General features: G+C 38.0%; 1 protein-coding gene across 1 annotated transcript in view; it reads right to left on the bottom strand.

The window, feature by feature from the left end:
* OSBPL10 (oxysterol binding protein-like 10) overlaps positions 1 to 23,807 on the bottom strand; it is a gene marked incomplete at its 5' end in the record, with an annotated part of 87,082 nt that overhangs the window by 55,011 nt on the left and 8,264 nt on the right. The window contains 2 exons of the mRNA XM_010584375.1: positions 2,871 to 2,927; positions 17,093 to 17,284. Coding sequence (XP_010582677.1) covers positions 2,871 to 2,927; positions 17,093 to 17,284 — 249 coding nt within the window. The remainder of the gene's footprint in view (positions 1 to 2,870; positions 2,928 to 17,092; positions 17,285 to 23,807) is intronic.

The raw sequence follows: 23,807 nt of genomic DNA, 5'->3' as shown, positions 1-23,807 counted from the left end.
GCAGGCACCCACCTGCTCCAGCGTGGGGTCCTCCACGGGCTGCAGGTGGATATCTGCTCCACCGTGGACCTCCACGTGCTGCAGGGGGACAGCCTGACTCACCATGGTCTTCACCACGGGCTGCAGGGGAATCTCTGCTCTGGCACCTGGAGCATCTCCTCCCCCTCCTTCTTCACTGACCTGGGTGTTGTAGAGTTGCTTCTCTCACATATTCTCACTCCTCTCCCCAGCTGCAATTGTGCAGGGTTTCTTCTCCCCTTTCTTATATATGATATCCCAGAGGTGCTACCACCAACACTGATGGGCTTGGCCTTGGCCAGCAGCGAGTCCATCTTGGAGCCGGCTGGCATTGGCTCTATCGGACACAGGGGAAGCTTCCAGCAGCTTCTCACAGAAGCCACCCCTATAGTCTCCCCACAACCAAAACCTTGCTACACAAACCGAATACAATTTTTCTGAATAACACTACCCTCAAAGAAATCTGCCACCCAATGACAGCCTCACAGAAGACTGAATGCAACAGGAATCATTTCTGATGTCTTCCTCAGTAGGTCGTCTTCTCTCTACCGCTTGCTCCAAAAGAGCCAATTCACAGCTTCTGTTGCTGCCTGCCTCCTCCTCTCCCTAGCTGGTCTTAAAATCCAGTGTGATTGCTTTCCCTACTTAGCCCAGCCACAGCAACTGCTCACTACTCCTTCACAGCTGGAATTGCACCTCCTGGATCTCCCTATTATAAACACACTGCCAACCATGATGTACAGGGCCAAACGGTTAGGTGACAAGATACCAAACAAATGGGTAAGTAGAAATGACTCTGTTCTTGGGGTCACCCCCACAGTATGTGAGAGAGGCAGAAAAAGCTATGAGATACCCTAGGATTGCAAAGAAATGTATTTCAGATACAGTAAGAAGAAAGAACATTCTTTCATACAGTAAATAAGGTAAAATTAGCTGTTAATTAATTTAAGAACTAATAATGAAAAAATAAGGTGCTATTTTCTCTGCTAAAAGAAAAATATCACAGTAATTCAATATTATTGAATATTATTATTATTCAATATTCGATATTTGTTGAAATAGTAGATGATATATTAATCTTTCCCATGAAGAGAAATCATCTTACAAAACCTGAATGTCATTTTTGATTTAAGGCTTCAATTTGTTTCTGAAACTAGAAACAGAGATTCCCAAGTATTAAGTATAATATTAAACTCTCTGTTAAAGATTTTTCCTCACATCCTAAACCAAGGATAAATAGAAACTTCAAAGGAAGAAAACTGAATAGCCACACCTAAATGGAAGACCATATTACTGCTTTTGACATGATTTTATTTACAGTGGAAATGCCCGTTACTCAGACTCCAGGACTACCAGGCCTAAGTCTGTTTGTCCAACCCAGATGGGTATTATGAAAACCAGAACATTTTTCTTTCTAGAATTAGTGATCCTACAGGATTTCACACAACTAATACAGCACATCACACCAACCTAAAGCAAACAGCAGCTTTAAGCCATCTACAAAACTACCTGATCCACAGCTGTCTCAGGGGCATCTCCCAAGACACAGCGATTTCAAGCTCCCTGAAGCAAAGGAGGAATTACATCAGCCATATTACCTCAAAGGGCAAGCAGGCACTCTCCCTTTGTCATACAGGCCAAGTGGAGCTGGCCAAAAAGTAAGTAGCGTCACCAATCCTGTCCTTCTATATAGCAATTTAAATACTTCAGATCCTCCTACCCTTCTTTTGGAATATAAAACCTGAGGAAGATTCTTCAGACCTTGCCAGCCTCAATCTGATACACACATGAACAATTTAAATTTTAACATATGACTTTTTCCTATTTTGGTATTGATCTTCACACATATTGAATCCCTTTATAGTAGGTAGTAAGATACACTTACCCATGTGTATGAAAAAAACCCAAAACACTCCAGAGAAAAAGGAAAATATTCTTTTAGTGCTGAGAACCCACACAAATTCTATATCGTCACACTACTCTGTGACATGCTAGAAATCATTCATCAAGGAGACATTCGGCTCCATCAGTTAATAACTCTTTTTCTCTACTGCAGTATTCTCTGCGCACCACCATCAGCAGCACATTGTTTGCCTACTTATCTCTAGGCAATTCCTCTGAATGATTTAATGCAGCGATTTTTATTTTTAAATCCTTTCCATTACTGACTGTATGCAAGTTGAAAACAATTATTAAAAACATGGGAAAATAAACAACACAGTGCTTAGATGAAAAACAGAGCAACTGTAAAACTAAACAGTTGTGTGGGAAAAGCTTTAGACCTTTAAATAGTAACATAAATGCAACACAGGTCACTTTCTTACCAATTCTAAGTCAAGTTGCCCTTGTGAGAAGTTTACTGCCTTCAAAGGCTGGGAAATAGCCAGTTCACTTCTTCACTTTGGGGTTGGTTTTTTTTTGTTTGGTTGGTTTTGGTTTTTTAAAAATAAATATAGTGTTATATGAAAACATGGTGTATATATCTCTCTCTCAATCACACACACATATACACTTTCTGGAAATACTAGTTTCCTGCTTTTAGACAATAGTACCAAAAGAAAAACATTTCAGAAGACATTGGGAAAGGACACAAGGAGAGACCAGCTTTTCAAACCACCCTATAATAAGTTGTAAGTGATGAGTCAGGATCTTAGCTGTCATTGTTAAACAAGCATATACCACAGGGCTTTTTTTCTTTTCTTTCATATAAAACACTGCTTTTCTTAAAAGCAAAAGCAGATGAGTGACAGAAGAGAAGAAAGACCACACACAAAAAATAAAAACCTTCCAAGTCATTGTAAACCCAGTACATTGGGTTGACATGTAAACCTAATATGATCATCAAATCTGACCTTGAGCAAGGACTCCTCTTGCAATCTTGACCTGTATTTCATCAACACCACCACAAACTGTCATATTGTAAAAATTAAAAGTTAAAACAGACAACAAATATATGTAAAAGTATAATATATACACACACACACACACAATGTACCAAGTATATATCAAAATAGAAGATATAGATACCTGGAACTCCAATGTTGCTACAGCAATCATACCAGTCATTATTTTGACACACTAGATACCAATTCAGATCATTCCCACTTAATATTTCCATGAAACTTTCCAACTTTCAACTATTTATTCTGAGAAAGGAAAGAGCATAAACACACATGCAAAAAGACTACTGTAAACACTGTTAATCACCAGCTCAAGAGATACACTTCTCCAATTGAGAGCTCTGACAAATTAAGGTAACTTCTACAACTGCAGTAAAAGTGATAATTTTTTTCTTCTCCAATTTAAAGCATTTTTTGTTTGAGTTAAGCATTTATACCTAACCACTGCAGGGCAAGAGAACTTTTGCCTCAGCTTAAATTCTGAAAAGCGTTCTCAAAATACTCAAGGTCACTTGACCAAAGACATTTTCTGATAAGGATTTATAGACTTCTCTCTTTTCTTCAGTAAAGTCACGTCCACAGATCTTTTAATGGGATTTCATCAATAACATGCAAGCCAAGAAAGCAAAATTACAGCTTAATATATAACTAAAGTGAAAGAGCTATACGCAGAGGTTGCTGCTAGAAGTACTGCAGTATATAATGCAAATCTCTTATAAAGAGAATTTTGCATTTCAGCTTTAGAAGTGTCTAGAGTGGAAACATGTACAAGACCAGATGACCACAAAGATGCTTAAGTTCCACAAGTAACATACCTGTACACTTTGCTTACAATAAAACCTGAGCTTTTGACCAAAAAGAACCTCCTTGAGCTGTGAACAGAAGGGAATTCTATCCACAAAGCTTCAATCTGGATGAAGACCCACAGTAGCCTCTGTGAACATTACTATGCTAATGAGAAAAAATATTTTAAGAAGGGATCCTGGAACACCAAGTGAGATATTCTGAAAGCATCTTGGAAAGATGGAACAAGATAATGCCATCTGCATCAATTTTCCTTTCTTGATTACTGCTTCCCTCCCATTACAGAGAAAAAGCACATAATTCTCCATTATTGTCACCTCATGGTAGCAGCTGCCTCGACCTCAATTATTTTGAAGAAGCAAACAATGAAAAGTAAAATTAGAATGATTTGTTATATAATAGTTATTAAGGCTTAGACACATACATTCTCTCAATGAAGCTTCAAAGGAGCAAGTTAATTTTCACTTGGCGTTTAATTTGCTGAGACGTAACAAAAAGTTACGGAACAAACAGAACTATACCTCTGACAATCAGGATGGCAGCTAGTCACCAGGGCACATTTCTTTTCCATCCTTGCCTCTGCTTTCACAATTCTATTTCCTCCCTCGGAGGAGAATGAAAACAAGCTCCCCTCACCCCATCCACATTTTGTTCTCTTTTCCCTAACCAGGAATCCACATAATCTCTGTTAAGGGAACAACTGAAAAGCCAGTTGCTACATATCTTCATTGTCTCAGCTAACAAAACATCATTTACCTTGGGGGTTTGTTTTGGCTTTTTTTGCTCAGCCTTCTCATTGCGTGCTCTGCAGGGTGGTTCCTTGTGAAGAAAACCTTACAGAACAGAGAGCAAATGTCATCAGGACTGATTCTAAAAGCCAAGCATAAGACAACCAGGAGAAAACAAGGTGTGGAGAAGGCAGTCTGGCTCAGTTGTTTCCTGTTCTTAGCTATTCTTTCCAATCTGCTGCTTCCATTGACGCTGCTGCTATTCCACTAGTCACCATCAGCACCTCCAGGGACTATGAGCTCTCCAAGGACTTCAGCACAGTATTTACACTCCAGGGAGCAGCTGTTATTTACCAACTCCTGTCATGCACTTTTTAAATTGGTTAGTTAATTTATTCATATACTAGACATGATCCTATGCTCTGTTCTTTACACATTCTACTCCTATTTTATATCTTTTAATTCTGTAACTTGGACACTTGCTGCATATCTTTACAACATAATATCATTCTATTTTGTGAAGACAACATTCATTAATCATCTGATGGGACTACAGACTTCTTACTCATTGGTCTACTATCCAGTAGCTTATTAGTCACACCTCCAAGCTCCCTTGCTGTTAGTTGTACAGCTACAATAATCAGACTTTGTATTTTGTAGGTCTGCATACTATTGCTTTAGCCCATAAGGTTGTTGGATTTGAGGGAGGAAAAAGGGGATAGGGGTCTTTTTTGTTGATGGGTCTGGAAGCCTTAAACATTCCTTCCAGTACCAGAGGAGGAAAAGTAATCTACCTTCCCAAGAAATTCTCAGTCTGTTGCAACTCAGGTATACAGGGTGAAGCTCATCCTTTCCTTCAATGCTTTAAAACAGGCAGAAGCTCAGCAAGAAAAGGAGCTGACCTAACTACCTGTTTTACAAAAGCATCTCTCTGTTCAGAAGAACAAAAGACAGGATATACTTAACAGATCTATCTTCAAATACCTAAGAGTGTATGAAATCTGTAATTGTCAGCATTCTCTAGGACTTTATGCAGATGCTTTATTCGGATGCAAAACACTCCCAAGGACAACCTGACTGTCCACTGTGAGTTTCTACAGAACCCTGCTTCTTACACTGGGCAAACAGAGAGACACCAGAGAGAGGTTCACAGCCCTTGCAACACATATGCTAATTAGTAGAAAGGATCTAGCAGTTCTGGCAGGATCCCTGAGAGTGCCTCCAGAAATCTCAGCAAAACAGCTCACCTACTTCAGGCCAAAACAAATCAGGTGCTTCCCTTTGCTACCTCAGTCAGACTTCTTATCACACCTCTTTATGACCACAGTTCCAGACTTAAGGTTAAATTCTTGCTTTCTGTACTCAATCTGTCCTTCTCCTCGCATGAGAAATCAGTTTCTGAATGACAGAAAGGAAACTGGCGGGGGGTAAGATCAATTACAGAAAAGACCTTGTGTCCATGCAGATGGACCAGGACAAAAAGTTCAAATCTTGCCAGAGAATGAATGTTTTCACAGACAATCTTGGATTTTCTAAACTAGAGAATGCTTTTAATCTTAATCAATACCCTGAGATATTCATCTTCCCTTGAATGGCTTCATATTTTATGGGTGTAAAAAAAAAAAAAAAAAAAGCTTTTCCTGTCACCCTCCCAAAATTTGGTAGTTATTCTGAGAATCCCTTCTTGCTGAAGATTTGAAGAGAACACTTCTCCCTTCCAAACCAATATAAACTTCAGGTTCTTTTACCTGTGGAAGAGAAAGATTTACAAACAAACCAGAGTACTAAAACACTGGAGGAAAACAAAATCCCTCTGACAGTGTCAGCTACCTTGAATGTTTCATGGAGCTACTCCAGAAGTCTTTAGGTGAGAAGTTAAAGCTTTTCAGTAAGAGCTGGCTGCCATAATACTCAAGTGAAAGAGCATGATTCAGACAAACTGTATGAATGAGCACTACTTTTCCCCACAAATCAGACTGAATGGGCTACACATTTTCTGCAAAATTATCAGTATCAGTCTAGCACTGGTCACTTGGACACTGGAGGCAGATGTCTGGGGATCAGTGTCTATTGCAAGAGACACTACAGATTTTCTTTTTTGCCTGTTACATTGGAGCTCGCTGTGGATACTCCACACCTGTAGGTAACGCATGACATCTGCTACCAGTGTAAGGTTTGTACAAAACCGCAAGTAGTAAGTGCTAGGGTTCCTCCACCATGAGCTCTTTTCTTGAGCATTTGCTAATCTACCTGCTATATTAACCATATCCTACTAATAGTCACCTACTGACACTTACCATTTACTATCAAAGACGACTCAAGGGGAGCAGGGTGTTGGGATCTTGAGGTAAAATCACAGAGAAAAGACAAAGCAGACAGTGTCTGCCAAGGTTGTTTCCCCTACCCCGAGTTGCTTCCAGTGATCCAGAACCAAAAATTATAGACACAAAAGGAAGGAGCTTGCAAGTTCAAGTAAATCTTGGACAGCAACTGGCTGCCATCTAGACAAGCAGGAAGCACACTGTTGATATTTTAAACCACAGAATGCAGCTTTGAAAACACAGCTTATAAAAAACACCTTGCAGGAAATTATTCTTACACAATTTTACTATAAAAATTACCTCAAAATCTGCAAGGAAAGTAATTAGTTTTAGTGATTAAACATTGTTCATAAGCAGATGTTATTGTATGGGCTCTTCTGAGTTGCAGTTTTTCGCACACATTTCAGAAGGATCACTTTGGTGAAGTTAATAGCTATAGCACAGAGCTTGAAAGCATATTTTGATTATCAGCAATTAAGGCACATTTGTGAATTTTAAGCATTCAAAAGAGCATCTAAAAGGTTGCTGCTAGTCATTAAGTCAACATCAGCAATCACAGGAAAATTCTATTAGTTAACTGCGATATAGCATAGTATTGAAAAAACCTGTGGTTTGTACTTTGAGTGAAATCAGTCTTCAGAAGAGAAAAGGCCATGTTGCACTGGAACATGAATTACACATTTCAGTATGTGTAGCTTCAAGGATGACGTTTCTCTCAGAACACATGGTGCTAGATAATGTAACTCTGAATCTTTTGTAATTTCTCGGTTTTTAAAAATGATTCCATTACACCTGGGAATATATAAACACACACAGAGCCATTCAGAGTAGTCCAATATGCCATATAGTACGTACCCAAATTTCTGATTGACTCTTCCAGTGATTCTGCCCTTTCACAACACTGCTTATACTTCCTTTCACCCCACTCCCAGGTAGCCACCTAGCTTGTAGTGTCCAAGCATAAAATAAAATTTTATTTCTGTCATTTAAACAATTCTCAGGTGTGTAGTATACACCAGAATAACCTTCAATTTTAATCAAAGTAGATATGACTTCCCCATCTGACAGTCAATTCACCTCATATTCTGAAAAGCAAGTGAACTGTTACTATCAAGGCTATCTAATCTTGCCATTCCTGAGCCTTGAATAAAGTGTACCTTTATGACTTGTGACAAAGCATTCCAAATCCACCCCATTGACTTCTTCTCATGTCCCAAAGCTGACTGTCAACTGGTTTAAGTTGACATCATAAACTTCACAGCACTGAAGTGATTCAACATACAGTACCATGATTTTGAGTAGCCAACTTACGACATACTGTAACATGGCTGAAGCATTTATACAGCAACTTTTCCACAAATTCATGTGTTTTGTGTATGCTGGCCTAGACCTACCAATAAAACTGCAATTGGATAACTGGGGATCTCTGTGAGAAAAACCGCAAGCAGTCATCCCAGAACACAGTAGGTATCACCAGAAGAACATGCTAAGCAGTATGTGCAAGAACATTAAGACTACGCTTCTGAGCCAGAGACAAATACATGAACCATAACAAAAATCAGAAATAATTAATCAATTACAGGTATACATCTAGTACCTATAATACAAAGCTACTTTAAAGTATATGTCAAATTCAGGCAGATATAGTTAAGTTTAGCTTGTTGGATGAAATGTTGCTAGCCGTCATGTTATTAGCCATATTTTAAAAGCATATTGTCAGAAACCAGAATTGCAACCAAGAAGCAGGTAAGCAGCTGTTTAAAAGCATCTGTGTAACACACACACAGTTTCTAAAGCATTCAAAACCTGCAAGCCAAGCATTAGCGATGGAGATCACAACAAGAACATGTAGCAAAAGCTGCTAGAGATCAGGTCTTTGTTAAATAACTGATGAGAGCTGTAGTGTTCACTATTCCCATTTGTTGTAAAATCAAAATGTTGCTTGTATTTCTTAGTGTAGCATGCAGCGCTTTGGGTGTTACACAAGGAGTTCAAGATTATAGTAAGTCCCTCAATAAAAGTGTATAATAATGTAAACTGAATATATGTTTATATTATATATGTGTATATATATATTATATACACATATAATAATATAAACCAAAACCACTTAAAATATACAAGCCATTTCTATGGTTACTTTCTCCTGGAGGGCATTTATGTAAGTACTTTCTGTACTTAATATTTGGAACTTGGCTACCCAATTAATATTACATTGTCATCTATTTCCACCAAGAACATTCAAAAATATCTTCTACTTAATTTAATAAAAATAGCATTTAAGTGTGGGTTAACAAAATAGCCTATGTATCTTGGAAGCAGTAATTTGCATTATAAACAGAGCTGCAGAAGGTAAGTGCACCTTGTCGCATGCCGGGTTTGCTATGAAGATCACTGCTGCACCAGCCAGCCACCCAGAAACTGCACTGAAGCCAAGACCACTAAACAAGCAGCCATGAGATGCGACACCCTCATCTGAAACAAGATATACTGAAGTATGCTTTCTTTAAAGCTTCATTTTCAACCTGTCAATTCCAAATTGAAACCACTGCGGTATTTGTGCTTTAATTATGAAAGAAAACACCCTTGTAGCTTAAAAAAAATGTAGGTAAGTGTATGACATGCTATACTGGTTTATATACATATATAAAACAGAACAGTTGAATTCTGTTTTACGTACAAAATTAAGTGACAGTTTTGAAAACATACAAAAGCTGGAGACTGAATTCCCTTCAAATCTGACTTCTCTCAAGCTCCTTTGGGAGCCTACCATTTACTTAAAACGTAATGAAATATTTTAAGAACTGTAAAGAGTAATCTTAGCTTCTCTGCAATTGCTTAAGAAAATGAATGCTGCAGCAGTCTCTGAATGTAGCTATCATAGGCACTGTATTATCCCTAATTCATAAATTGCCATTTATTAAATGATTGAAAATTATTGTCTTTGCACATGCTTAATTAGTACTAAACTACAGGCTGAAAAAAAAATTAACAAAAAGAAGCCACGTTTGCATCATTTATATTTTTCAGATTTGGAGGAAAGAAAAATAATCAGAAATCATGAACCAGGTTCACTCTTGGCATAACCCGCATGGACAAATGGTGTAATTTTAGTAGAACATTTGCTCTATGATTCCCGTAACAACCTTAATTCTCCCTGCCCGGGTATCTGGATGACTCAACCTTTGCGTGAATACAAATCAAATGCACAGAACAAGGTATAGTTTAGGAAGGTGTAACTTATATGCACTCTTAGCGACCTCAAAGATATTGCTAAGGCAAGGCAAAGATTCAGAGAAAACAAGAGTATTCAACTCACGTTTATGTGATATAATAATTATTGGCCTATAGTACTAGAATAATTTACTTTTCCTCATCCCCAAAGTGAGACAGTTAATGCTACTTACTGAATAATTTTTATAAGCACATGCATATTTACTACTTAGGAGGTAACTAGACTGACACTCCCAGAGATTTAAGCATCCCATTTATCCCCTGAGGAGACCTGTTTTTATTGATCTTCACAGTACTAACTTCAGGTAAAATAACCAGACTTAGGAGATGAGACTTCTATAGACAAGTCAAATGGCCTCCAAAGAAACTGCCACAGAAGATACCAAATAATTTCATCTGTTCTATATGCTCTAAATTTGCTTTTTGTCTGTAAGGATATGGATAGCCAATCACAGTTAGCCAGAACATTTCTGCATGCTTGCACAGGTATTTTCACACTGTATGAGGCACACACATTCCTAGAACTGGGGTTAATATCAATTCAGAAGAAAGTGCAACGATAACATCTGCAGCTGCGCCTCTCAGCTCTCGTGTTAGGTTTGAAACTGGTATATACTGTTACAGGTTTAATGCCCCTAAACAAATTATAATGGTTCCTGTTAAAACACAGCTGGGAGCAACCCTTTCAATATCAGCCAGCTCAGCTGCAATTAAGCTGTTAAACGTACCTGCAACACAAATTTGTATCGCAATACTTCTCAATTCAAAAAGTGTTTCTAAGCACAGTTAAATAGCAGCAGCTGTAGTATAAGTTACACAAGCATGTTCTATGCCAAATAAATATCAACAGCTGAATTAAGACTTAAGGCCTCATTCACTTTCTATTGACTTCAGTGGACACAGAACCGACCCAAAGGTTTTCTGCTGTCTCTTCTTCACTACCGCTAGCCAAGAAGAAATCATTGCTTTCTGAGAAACAGCTATGGTTTTGGGTTGGGTTTTTTTTGCAAGCACTTTTTCATTATCTGTTTTAGAGTGGAGGCATTAGTCACCGTTTTCCACACCCTGCTAATTAAAATGAAAAATTTGTGACAACGAGTTTGCTGACAAATGGATGTGTAATACATACAACACATATAAAGTATAGATGTAGTGGTATTAAGATGTAACCTTATAAGTAACATACCTCATTTTCTGACCAGCATCCATCTATAGTAACAGATTACCTATTTTGCATATGATATGATGCGCTTGATTAAAAATGATCAAAAGGATGACCCTTTACCTTTAATTTGTTATGTATAGTGGAGGGTGGGAGGAAGATATTTTAAACACAAGCCCAGGAAAAACTGGAGATCTATAATTAACAAAGGTTCCTCCTCTGTGTTCTTTTCCTTCTCTTTCCAAAATTGCCACTCACTGTACCACAATATTATTTGTCCAAATGAACAGAAAACAGGATACTTAGATTTCAGAAGTGAAATGCAATAAACACTTTCTGCAGTATCTATAAACTACCAAGATGAAACTCCCCCGTCAGTCCAACTGGGAAATCTATAGAGTGTATTTACTACACCAGTTTTGAAGTGCAGGAAGACTCTAGTTAAAAGAATCAACCACAAACTGCCACAAAGAAAACATCACAAAGCTACCTTTTATACTAAAACATGTCTAGAAGGAAAAACAGACGGGATTTTACGTAACTAGTTTTAAATCTGCCTAGCAAAGGCACAGCAGCACAAACTTCAGCCGTCCTATTGCAGCTACAGGCCATTGTTATCAGGGCTCTCCCTGATAAAGCACCTACATTACTAGGCCAGAAAGACTGACCTTAGAACAGTTTAGCAGTCCATCCTACACTGACATCTTTTAGTTAGGTCAACATGATGAGGCCATCTCCATCTTCTAAAAGCAAATATTTGACTTATTAGCCATGCAGTGCTGAAGGTCATCTTTGTCACAAAACTAGCTCTCATCTTCCCACACTGCAAAATCAAGATGAGAACTGTCAGTAACAGCAACAGATCTAACGTATAGCACTTCTCCCTGCTTACACAGAAGTTTATCAAACTAATCAAAATTATACACCTACTGTCAAACACCTCAATTATTAGTAGGAGTTTTTTAAACGTTCTTTGTGCATATTTCACACTCCTTATGTACGATGTCCTGTTCAAGGATCTGAATCAATTTTTTACATGAGCCCTTATCACACAACCTCGCATAACCTCAATGCTATGCCAAATACCAAGAGCTACAGCATTCTTTTTGCTAGAACTGGCATTAGATTGATCTTATCCATTGACTGTTTTATGTACATACAACAAAAGGAAACAAAAGCAGGATTAAAAAAATTAAGTAAAAAGAAAAACTTGACTTTTTGAAAGCTGAAAAGTAAAATTTGGCATGGAACAAGTGTCATCAGTTTTTCCCCATACTTCCAGCTTAAATACCAATTATGAAATTTTACCATCAACATATTCAGAGCTTAGTGTATGTCTTTGTGTGTTTGCACATATGAAAGTCCTGCAAGTTTGAATGCTTCCCTGAGTGGTTTAAGTACTGCATCTGCTTTTCACCTACAATGCTGCCTGTGCAGTGCTATAATTCTGTAACAGAACAAACAGTTCTCCACGGACAACAGCATACTTTTTCGCTAACAGTAGCTAGTCACATTTCCTAATTTTGCTATCCAAATATTACAGTGACCTGAAGACATTCACTTCTCACTTGAAAAATCCCCCAAGTGTTTTAAAATAATCTTTTTCTCCTAGTAACCACATAAAATTGGACAATTGCAGCCCCACAAAATTGCAGGTAAACCTCACCTCATGAAGCCCTAGGTGCAAATCCTAGATTTTCCTATATTGTAAGGGGGAAAGCAAAGAACTATCAGCTAGTTGCATAATTCTGGCAGGAATCAAACAGTAACCATGTTTATATACGGCAAAGGACATGCAAGAAGCAGTAGGACTGTCATCTTACCAAAAAGCAGTCCTTTGCAATTTCTGGAACTGCCCACTGGCACATAAAATAAATGTCACACTGGCGGAGGCCCCATGAAATCTGGATCTCACTGTACTAGATGTTTAGAAACACATGCTGATGACTAGTCCACTGTAGAGTATCGAAACTTGTAACAAACACCACATTTCTAAGGGATCAGAAATTCTTCTACCAACTTTTTAAAACTATGGAAAAAAATATTTCTCTAGACTTCTTTTGGTTAAACTCCATTTAATTTCTCTAAACTTCTGTAAATAATCAATGTAAGTTACTACAAAATGTTCATATACTGCAATTCTTGCCTCTTTAACAACAATGGTAACACTGGCAGAGGTCATACAATAGTCAGACATTCTCAGCCAAAATAAATACCATTCCAAGATGAAGTGTGCCACTATTATTTAGCTCAGTGACAGCTAAAATTTCATATGAAGTGTGATGTGGCCACTTGGCTTTATGTTCCAGTTAATTTTAATCGCCTGCAGTAAAGAATTCTGCAAGCATAACTCTTATCACAAATTGCTAACAGGATAATAGTATGTGTAGTTTAAAAAACATTATTCAATTTCAGGACACACACACTTAGGTTACCATAAAATCACTTACAAAAAAAAAAAAAATCAGTTGAAAGCATCTCTTTAATCTAAGTTATGGCCCAAATAGAGAGGTAGGATCTTGAATAATTCTGCATAAAATCCAACACATAGCAGATCAGCTCTCCTAAATTAATGTATGGTGAATTTTAGTTTTGATGTAACATTTCATAAATCAGTATAGACTGGACTACTAACATCAAGTTAATATAAGCAAAAATCTGATTTAACAGAACTATATTATTTTAAACAAAAAATTACATTATGATGAAAAGTAATACTCCTGAGCTCCTTTTCAATTCAATGCTACACAAAAGTAACTTGAGTATTAAATGTAAAGTTTTTATAGCAGTCAAAAGCTCCATCTTCATGTTCAATTTTAACTTACCAAAATTTTGAAAAAAGGTGAAGTTGTAATTTCACAACAGAAACACTTATTACATGGGTCACTTTGGAGACCTACACAGTTGCTTTTACTACCTTCACAGAATTCTGCATGTCAGTTTGGTGCTAAATAGACCTCTTTGCTATAATCTGTTTTACACTAAAATTCTCTATGCTGTCAAAAAAATAAATAAATCAAATCAGCCATAACAAACAACAGAAGGAAACAACATTTTGTTTATTCTTACTATGAAAGGAAAAAGGGGGAAAAAGAACAACCAAGTATTACCAAATATCATTGCATTATGTCAAATATAGGAGTACATTTTGTCCTATTTGCAGGATGGAGATACACTTCACTGTTTCCACATAACATGGCCAAATCAAGAAAAACTCGTCCAGAATTGAGTAGCAATTTCAAGTTCAGCACTTCCCAGGGACATTGTCCAAGCTAGTGAAGGCCATATGTCCCACGTAAAGGATACCCCTTTTGCAGCATTCCTGTTTTTCACAGATCTCTCTATACAATATTGTAGTATTACCATAAAATAGTTCTAAAATTTAAAAAAATACACACTTCTCATTTTCCAGAAGCATATTGACTCTGTCCATTGATTCGACTACAGTATTTTACAAGATGTAAAATTAGTTCATATAGTCCTATTTACAGTACAACAACAACAAAAAATTTATTTGCATGTCAAAGCTTCAATGACTTCATTTTATAAGGGGAACACTAACACAGATCTATAATCCCTTTGCAGTCTGTTCCCTTCATCCAAATCATACCAAACAACTTCCAAACAAAAGCAAGGGTTTGGGTGTTGAGGAGGGGATTAATTCTCTCTTATTGTGCTTTTAGTTCCTATTTCTCCTCGCTTCAGATTAAAAAAAAAAAAAAAAAAAAAAAAAAACTAAAACAGATTTAAGTGCACTTTTGTGAAGGCCTCTGGACCCATCTCTTTATTCATAAATTTAACAAGGGAGGGTAAGATCTAACAGTCACCATTGACTCATACAGGGAACAAGAATATTCCCTGAAAAAAACAGGCAGCATATACCCAAGTTAATGTATTCACTCTGGAAAAGGAGGGAGAAGGAAATGCACAGAGCATGCCATTGAAACGAAATCTGCTTCCTTAATCTGGAAAAAAAGACTTATCCTTTCACAAGATGGAAACAAGATCAGTCAAGCAGCCACTTTTTACATGAGACTGGGAAAGAGGGCAGAAGGACTATTTTTACACTGATATGCTCTTTAAGAAGCAGCACGCACACACAAAAATCCAATACACAAAAAGGTAAAGTTCACATACTTCCTTATAAAATTTTCTTATGCATTGTTTATCTTGGTACCATTTTCCCTCCCTGAAAAACACTAATTTCTTTTAACCTTCAATCATTACCACATGTTCAATGTCTAAGATTTTTTTTATTGCAGCCCTCTAAGTTGTTCTCACAGGTTTTGGTGTTGCAGCTGAGGTATCACTCACATCAAACATAGCAAAATAATCATCATCCATGATTACAGATTAAAGTCCTGTAATATTTACCTTTTTGGAATGACATTACATTGCAATAGACTGCAAACAAATGAGTCAGCAATGCCCAGGCCTTTTCTGCAGGGATGATACCTAGCCACTTATTCTCTGTTTTACTATAGGCTAGTATTTATTTCTTCCTTCCCAAGTGTAGTTTTTTGCATCTGTTGTCTTTTTCCCTTCCCAACTTATTATGATCAGCACATATACTAAGTCTCTCTTTTAAATTCTTTTCAGCCCTACCCAGCTTCATTTGACTAAACTGCAACAGCTCCCACTGTGTATTTTATTAATAGGTTTAAGGTGCACTCTGAAGTCAACCTATGAGAGCAAATACATTTAGTAAGGTAGAAACAACATGGGAGACACGATTGGTAGGCAAAGACAAGACATTCTCATGAAAAACAAACAGATGTGTGTTTTCTATAATGTAAAGAAAACATGGGTGACATTCAGACAGCATGCTCTTCAGAGCAAGGGAAGATTATCGTAATACAATAGAGGATAAAAGGGAAGTTTTTACTTTTAATATTACTAGAACAAAAACAAGCATTCTTCATCAGGATGCGTAATTTGAGTCTTCATTGTGAGCACACACTAAGAATTTATTCAATCTCTTAATATGAAAGGTCTCCATTTATAAAACATTTAGGGAGTGTAAACTTAAAAGCAGACTCTGGAGATTGCATCTTGATATTTTAGTTATTTTATATGGGTAGATATTTTAAACCCATGTGATAAAAGAATGCTTTAAAGCAGCTAGGCTGCCAACAGTTTCTTTGGTAGAAGGGGTGGGAGGGGAACCTACAAAGGCACTATTAGAGAATAGCAAGAAATTCAGACAAAGCAAAAATAACAAGGGATGAAAGAAAGGTGAAAGTGAGTTCTGTGAAAGTCTACCATACTATTTAAGCTTAAAACTCTGTACTATTTTTGTTGTCTGGAAGACAGACTTAAATTGGTGTATGAGTTATACTTCTTAAAACCTGGTAAACATGCTTTGAAAGAAACATGCTTTCTTGTTTGCTTTTCATGTGTTTAACGTGGACAAAGCATTCTTCCATCACAAGGCCACCAACATAAACTTGACAACAAATTTAAGACTATAGCCACAGAGAAACAAACTGCTGAGTGGGGAGAGCTGTGCCTTCTTTCACATTCATTCAACAGACATTCAAGTTAGGGAGTTTTTTCTAGTTACATTTAAATGCTTCAGGGCCCTCTTTCCAATCTGAAAGGTTTTGCTGCATGCAGCTTAAAAGAGATGTTCCTCCAGCACTGCAGCACCACTGCAAAGTCTGGGAGCTGTGGCCAAACTACTTCCTCTTTTAAGCACATGCACATGCCAATTTTAACATCGGCATAAAAAAGCCTGTATACACCAGACTTTAAGCTGAACCAGAACTAAAGACCACCTTTTGCTCAGCAAGGGGATCAAAACAAAGCAGTCAAACATAAAGTAGGAAACAAAGAGAACTGTTAACTTGTCAGACTTGATTGCTTATTCTAAAGGAAAACAAGCATTTAGACGTTATAGCAAAACAGCAGATTTTTCTTTCTTACCTCTCTGACTTCATGGAGTTGACCAGAACGCTGGGTCTTCGCTCTTCGAGCAGCTGCAGGTGATTTGTGATGTGTAATGGTTACAACAGTTGGCCCACTTTGATTCATATGTTTCTGGCCACTAGGAGATGCAGAATTAACTGTCCCAGGCGGCAGAAGAGATGAGCTTCTACTTCGTGAGGATGAAATGCCCTAGAACAAGCAATGGGATGTTGATATTAGCAACCTTTACACAAGTAAATAATTTACAATTCAGGCTACAGATTTGTGCTGCTCTACTTTCCTCACAAACCTAAATCTGGAGGTGTAACTGTGCTCAGGACTGATTTATTCCTTCTGAACCATCTGCATTGCTCAGCAGGGATCTCCTTGGAAACATTGTGGCTATTGCCTTTGTGTCTTGGCTTGTCTGAAATTGGCCTTAACAAAAATCTTCACAAACTCTTACCTATTAACATGCTGCTAAGTCCTTACAACCATACTTTTTGCGAAAGATTAGAAAGGATTTTGCAGACAGAGTAATGACAACACCAACACAAACATTTTTTATGAAGCCACTGACCTATAGTTCACCAAACTGGTATGAACAGCAAGGAAGAAAAAAAATTTTAATGCTTTCACCTGATGAACTTCTGAAACAGTGCAGTGCTGTTTTCATCTTCAGAGGAGCTGCAATTTTGGCAAGGCCAATCCACACACCAATTAAACATTAACGTTTAAAACAAAACATGCCTTAAAGAGTCAACATGTTTTGGAGTAAGCTTGGCATAAACCCTAAATACAAAAACCGCCAGAAATAAATCTCCAACAGTAGCTGCAGTGTGAATGCTCATAACATACAAACTATAAAATCAGTCTGAACATTCAAGAACTTTCTCTGTTCTTATCTAACTGTTTGTCAGTGTTGCCATCTTGGTTTGTTTTCTGCAGCCCTCAAACCCAAGTTTTCCTGGAGGTCTTTAGGACAGCAATTCTCAATCAAGCTCAGATGTGCACTAGAGCACCATGGGACATCATATATAGAAGTGCAATATAAAAGAGCTGTTCCTTTCTATTTGAACTGTTGATTGCACCTGTAAGGTTACAGCTGAAACAGAGTAACTCTTACCTCATGAAACAGAAACCACTTCAGAGAGTGACATTTAATAGCACTTTAAGAAAGTGAGGTATATATATCCAGCCCTACGGGTGAAATACCATTTCACCTCTCCTACAAACCCTGCACAACTAATGATGGCTGCCTTCAACATTGCTAATACAGTTACCATCAACATTGAGGTACCACTCTTGAGTCTGCTGGCAAGTGCACAAAAGTATTACTTGGGTGCAATCTCTCTTCTTATCCCTTACAGGTCAAACTTTGCAATTCTGGGGTAATTTCATTAGAAGATTTAAAATCCAAGGTGGACAGGTTCCACCTAGCACTGGAATTAAAGTCAGGCATCATGTTACCTACACTGCCTGTAAATGACAAGGCAGATTATCTGGCACTGCCAAGAAGGAAGAGTGAAATAAATTACATGATCTCTCTGCCACCCCCACACAAAACTAGACTTCAGACTTTTTGAGGCATTTGAAGGTCTAAAAAATGGGTTATCACATTCCCAGTGTGCAAAGAGCTGCTATACTCATAGAAATTAGCATTATTCCATTGGTCTGGACTTACATTTACAAATACTTCCAAGAATGATGGACTGACTCTGTTTTTGCAATGAATATATTCTCTACTACCACGACTAGTAAGATTATAATAATAAGCATCTGTAAAATCAGACATTCAAAAACTATCCATCCTGCTGATAATTCACAATTGCACTAAAACTGGATTTGACTCTAAGGAAAAAAAAAAAAAAGCATGAAAAGCATGGTGAGTGGAATTTGTCAGAAGGGCACAAAAGGTTGCCAGGTTTTTAACTTATCTTCCATTTGAAAAAGCATTGCTTAGACATAACTACAATTAAATAAGAGCCAGAGGAAAAGGTATTTGGGAGAAGGAAGGGGATGAGGGAAACTGGGTGCAATTGGATTTCCTTTTTTAAATAAAAGTTTCACAGAAAAACGCTATCCCTAGTATATAATAGCAGAATATACTTACTGATGTTTCTTTTTTAAACTGACTAGCATCAGAATACTTCTAAACTAAATTTAGAGTGCAGAAGAAGAACAAGGTAATTTCTTTTTTTTCAGCATAAAATGAACTTATCTTGCAGTTTAATAAAACTTATTGTTTTTAGAATGAAGTTTTCTGAGAATGACTGACACTCTAGTATCATGCGATCACAATATTAAAAATACACGACTGCTACTTTCATGTAGCTAAACTGATCCTAAAACTCAGATAAACAGCAGCAATGTAAAACAGTGAGTTTAGCCATTAGTTTTGCTTCAAAGAAAACAACATTCTGTGAGAAGGGAAGTTTTATTATGTTTTGATTGTCTTGGGGGTGGGGGGAAGTTATAGGTCTGCAAATAACAAAAGTAACATAAAACAAATATGGAAAAATCCATGCACTGTTTCTGTTTAAATACAGAATCAGGAAGGAATTCTAGGAGAGAGTTGGCTTTCAGAAAAACCAGCTGCCAAAATAATCTCATTTAACCAGCACACTTTGAGAAGTATGTTCATAAATTGAAATGCATGTACATTCTAAGTTAATATCTGTATCACTGATATTATTTGGCATTTCAATGCTATTTTTCCTCAAGACTGTTTCAAACTGCAGTGGACTATCTGCAGCTCACCCTTGGATCACAACAGACACCTTGATTGCAGCTCACACCTCACATTTGCTCTCATCACGTCACCTAACACGATACGCCTTTCACCAAACCCCACTTATACTTGGGAGTCATAAATTTGATAGTGAACTATTAGTACAAAAGCTGCTAGCTAGCTGTGATTTTTTTAACTGGCTTTGTATCACAAATAAGTAATGAACACATTTCCAAGAAACAGATATGCCCATCATTTTAGGAGTCTCTCAATCCAGATTAGATTTTTTTCTGTGCAAGATTTGCTCTGTTTCATAACACAACTCACTGGGCTACATCAACTACACTCCTAAACTGTGACTTGAGGCAGAATAAAGAGTCTGTGGGACCACAACGCATTTAAGATGGCTTTTCATTAAGTTTTGCAAAGGCCTGTGGCAGCTCACAGCAACTGTTGGTGGACAGTCATTTAGGGCGTGGAGTTTGGGAATCAGTGGAGCAGGAGAGAAAATCAGGAAGAACAGCCCACCTGTAGTTTCAGTGGCAGGTGGTGCTCAAGAAGGCTGTCCTGCTACAGGGTGCGGCGGTGTGCTCTCCCCTCCCGCCCCCCAACCTGACCTGTATTTCCCGTAACCCTGCTCAAGTGATAACCATCAGTGGAGGTCTGATGGATGTGTCTGGTCGTGATGGCTGCATCCGGCTCAATGTGGACTCAGGGGAGACAGATAATACAATAGCTGAGGGCTAATTTGAACAATGCACCTGCCTAACCACAGTGCTGGTCAATGTCTGACTCAAGCCAAATTTGGAAGAAACTAACACCTGTAGTCAGTAAGTAAATATGAGTCAATTATCTCACTCCATAAATAGTGGACAGCCCAGGGCCCGTTGAGCTCTCCTGCATGGTAGCGCGCTGCATGCCAGGATCTCACCTTGAGTAGGGACACCTCTCAAGGTTATTCCTCAAGGTCGAGAGAGTCCTTGCTGCAACAGATTCTCAGTAAGTGATTAATAGCATGCTAAACTTTGAAATCTGAGCTAAGTGATGGAAAGGATTGATTGCGCATATATAATCCTTTAGACATAGACCGTTGACCAAGTCTGGATCCAGCTGCGCCTAAACTTCCCTCTGAGAAGGAGTTTAGAAAGCAAGGGGATCCATTCTGAACCTCATGACTCAACAGGAGGGTCTCCCCAACAGTTTTGTCTGACCCTGTCCTCTATGCAGTAAGTATCAAGTGAACCTCGCCATCAAATCTTGTTAAACCACAGCTGCATTTACTATCAAACACTGTTAAACTGCTGTTTTATATCAATAAACATATTGCTCCTTCTCTCTTACAAGTGAAGAGCGTCACTCCATCCGCGACACAGGGACGCTAGGTAAGCTCAAATCTCTACATACACAAGTTGACAGCCTGGCAAGGGCTGACCATATCACACTGCCTGGTGTGCCTGACATTCAGCTGCATGCCTTGCCCTACAATAGTGCTATGTGATCTCTAGGGAGTGATCACCTCTGCCAGTGAGCCTCTTCTAGAGTCCTCTCCTTCCCCTCTCAGCACAGTATATCAATCCTATGCAGCTCACTGAGCCAGGAAGATTGGCAATCTTGAATTAGCACGTACAGCCATGATCTGTGCCAAATATCAGAGGCAAATACATTGGTTTGAACAGCTCCTACAGGTCTATAAGCAAGTTTTCCTCACCTTTTCATTTTCTGTCCCTTTATACTCTTCATCCATCTAGCTAACCAACGTTTCCGACAAACGTGCCAGAAAACTCCACCAGCCCAGGACAGAAATCCTGTAGCATCTAATTAGGGATTATTCTTTAGAGGACGTCTGTAACATGCAAACCCTAAATGAGCTCAGCACCAGGACCTCTGGCTACCCATGAAACTACCCTTAGGCAAGGCCTCATGATAAATAAAGAATTCCAACTTACAACTTGCAAAAGCAGTCACACACAAAGCGCAGGTGAATGTCTGCAGGAGGCAGTTTCTACAAGCCCTCAAAACCTTTTGAAGTGGGGTTCCACTCCTCAATGCCACAGAGAACAGCAGCAGAGCACTGTGCCTGCTCCATCCAAGGAGACAGGGGCAGCAGCTAATTCCTTCTGACAGCTTCTTCCTGCCACTGCCAGAAGAAGCCTCTCCACGAACTACACACTCAGCCCCTTAGGCACTTTTGAATTTCACAACACATTGTCAACACCTATGTCCCAGCCAAATACTTGACTCCTCTTTTGCAGAACTTCTTCAGATTAAACACGGGGAGTGACAAGCATCTCTTTTGCACTGATACACAGCTGTGCAAAAATAAAAATTTTCCATTTTTGTTAAAATGTTAAAACCTATGTGATGTTTTCTACAGCTAAAAACACTCTAATTACACATCATACTACAACAGTCATTAAAGTCACTCTCCCAGGAAATCCAAGCAATGACAGTAACTCATGGATCTTTATTACTTAACCCCTGCTCTTCTCCCTAGCGCTGCTGGTATGACTGATCTGCCCCTCTTAACTATCATCATATCTTGTTTTCTTTGGACCTACTGCTTTCTGGTTTGCAAATAAATAAATAAATAGTAGTGAAATTCTGATGAAAGGAAGACATAAGCTCTTCAACAATTAGTAATGCATAGTGCCAATAATGAGTCAAGAAATCCACAGGCTGAAGCATCCCAAAAGGATTACAAATATTCTTTCCTGAGGCTACATTTTACCATTGCTCCAACAGTTTTCCTGCTAATAAAATGAAACTAATAAAAGAATAATAAAGCAGCTAATAAAAGATTAATTTGTAACTTGTGTTCATCTTGGTTTTATGACCTAAAGCTAGTTAAAGTACGCTTAGCTAACAAAGATTTGGGTTAAGATTTTTATCTTAGTAGACTGTCCATCTCCAAGATAAAAAGGCAGTATAATGAATGCTTCCATTTGGATATCAAAAATCCTAACAATTAAAATAACGTAATTGTAGAACAGTAAGTTCCAACTATACTAATGTTTTCATGACTCATTCTCCCTGGAGATTGCCCTTCCTGCTCACAAAGAAGCTGAAGTGTTTTTCACCATTTACCAGAAGCAAACAGTTTTGTTTATTTTGGAAAGTAAATGCAACGTTCCAGAAATCAGTAAACTAATTTCTGAAGTGAATTGTCATATCTGTTTATGGCTGATAATCATCATTTTCACAGGCACTGTGCCACAGATGTTTTCTACAGAATAACACATACTGAAATGACATTCCTTTACTCCTCTGCGTATATAGCACAGAACCAATCCCTGCATGCTGCTTTAGAGCAATGAGAAGTCACACGCTATCAGAAGTAATTACAATTTTGAGACACCACCATTCAGTATTTTAATTCCCATCTACTTCTTTTCCAATGCATCCTAAGTAAACAAACACTGATAAAAGAAAAATACAGACAGAGATCTGTTTCATTTACATTATAATCATTTACAAATATTAAAATGTAAATGACTGAATCTACATAACATCCAAACTTCAGCACTGCAAAGGGAAAAGCTTACGATATGCTTTGCACATTTGTGTAAAGCACCATCTATGGTACTAACTTTTCTGACAGAATATTATAGTGCTTAATTATTTTCAGTAAGGCAATATATGCATCTGCTTTCAAGCAAGAGACTATGATAATCATTCCATCATAATATCTTTTCTTTGTCAAAAATCATTTGAGCAAGCTCATGTTCAGTCCTAAATGGAATTCTTTTCCATTTCTGTAGAAAGTGAAAGCAGAAAGCTGTGAGCAACTCTTATCTTCATGCAGCTTCCAAAGCAAGGAAAAAAGGTGTCAAACACACACATACCTACAAGCCAAGCACTGCTTCCTTCTCAGCGTCACCACTGTAAGGATTTCCAAAGCATGTTTTAATTAGAAGCACCATTCTTTAGTTGACTTCTCCAGGTCAGGGATGAGAGGAAGAAGCAGACAAGCATACCAAAGGAGGAAATAGTGAACTTGCCCAA

This window comes from Haliaeetus leucocephalus, unplaced genomic scaffold (assembly GCF_000737465.1).
Source record: "Haliaeetus leucocephalus isolate CR32 unplaced genomic scaffold, Haliaeetus_leucocephalus-4.0 Scaffold973, whole genome shotgun sequence".
In the NCBI taxonomy this organism is placed as follows: Eukaryota; Metazoa; Chordata; class Aves; order Accipitriformes; family Accipitridae; genus Haliaeetus; species Haliaeetus leucocephalus.
Note: the sequence above shows the minus strand (reverse complement) of the source record. Positions and strands in the feature narration are given on the sequence as shown.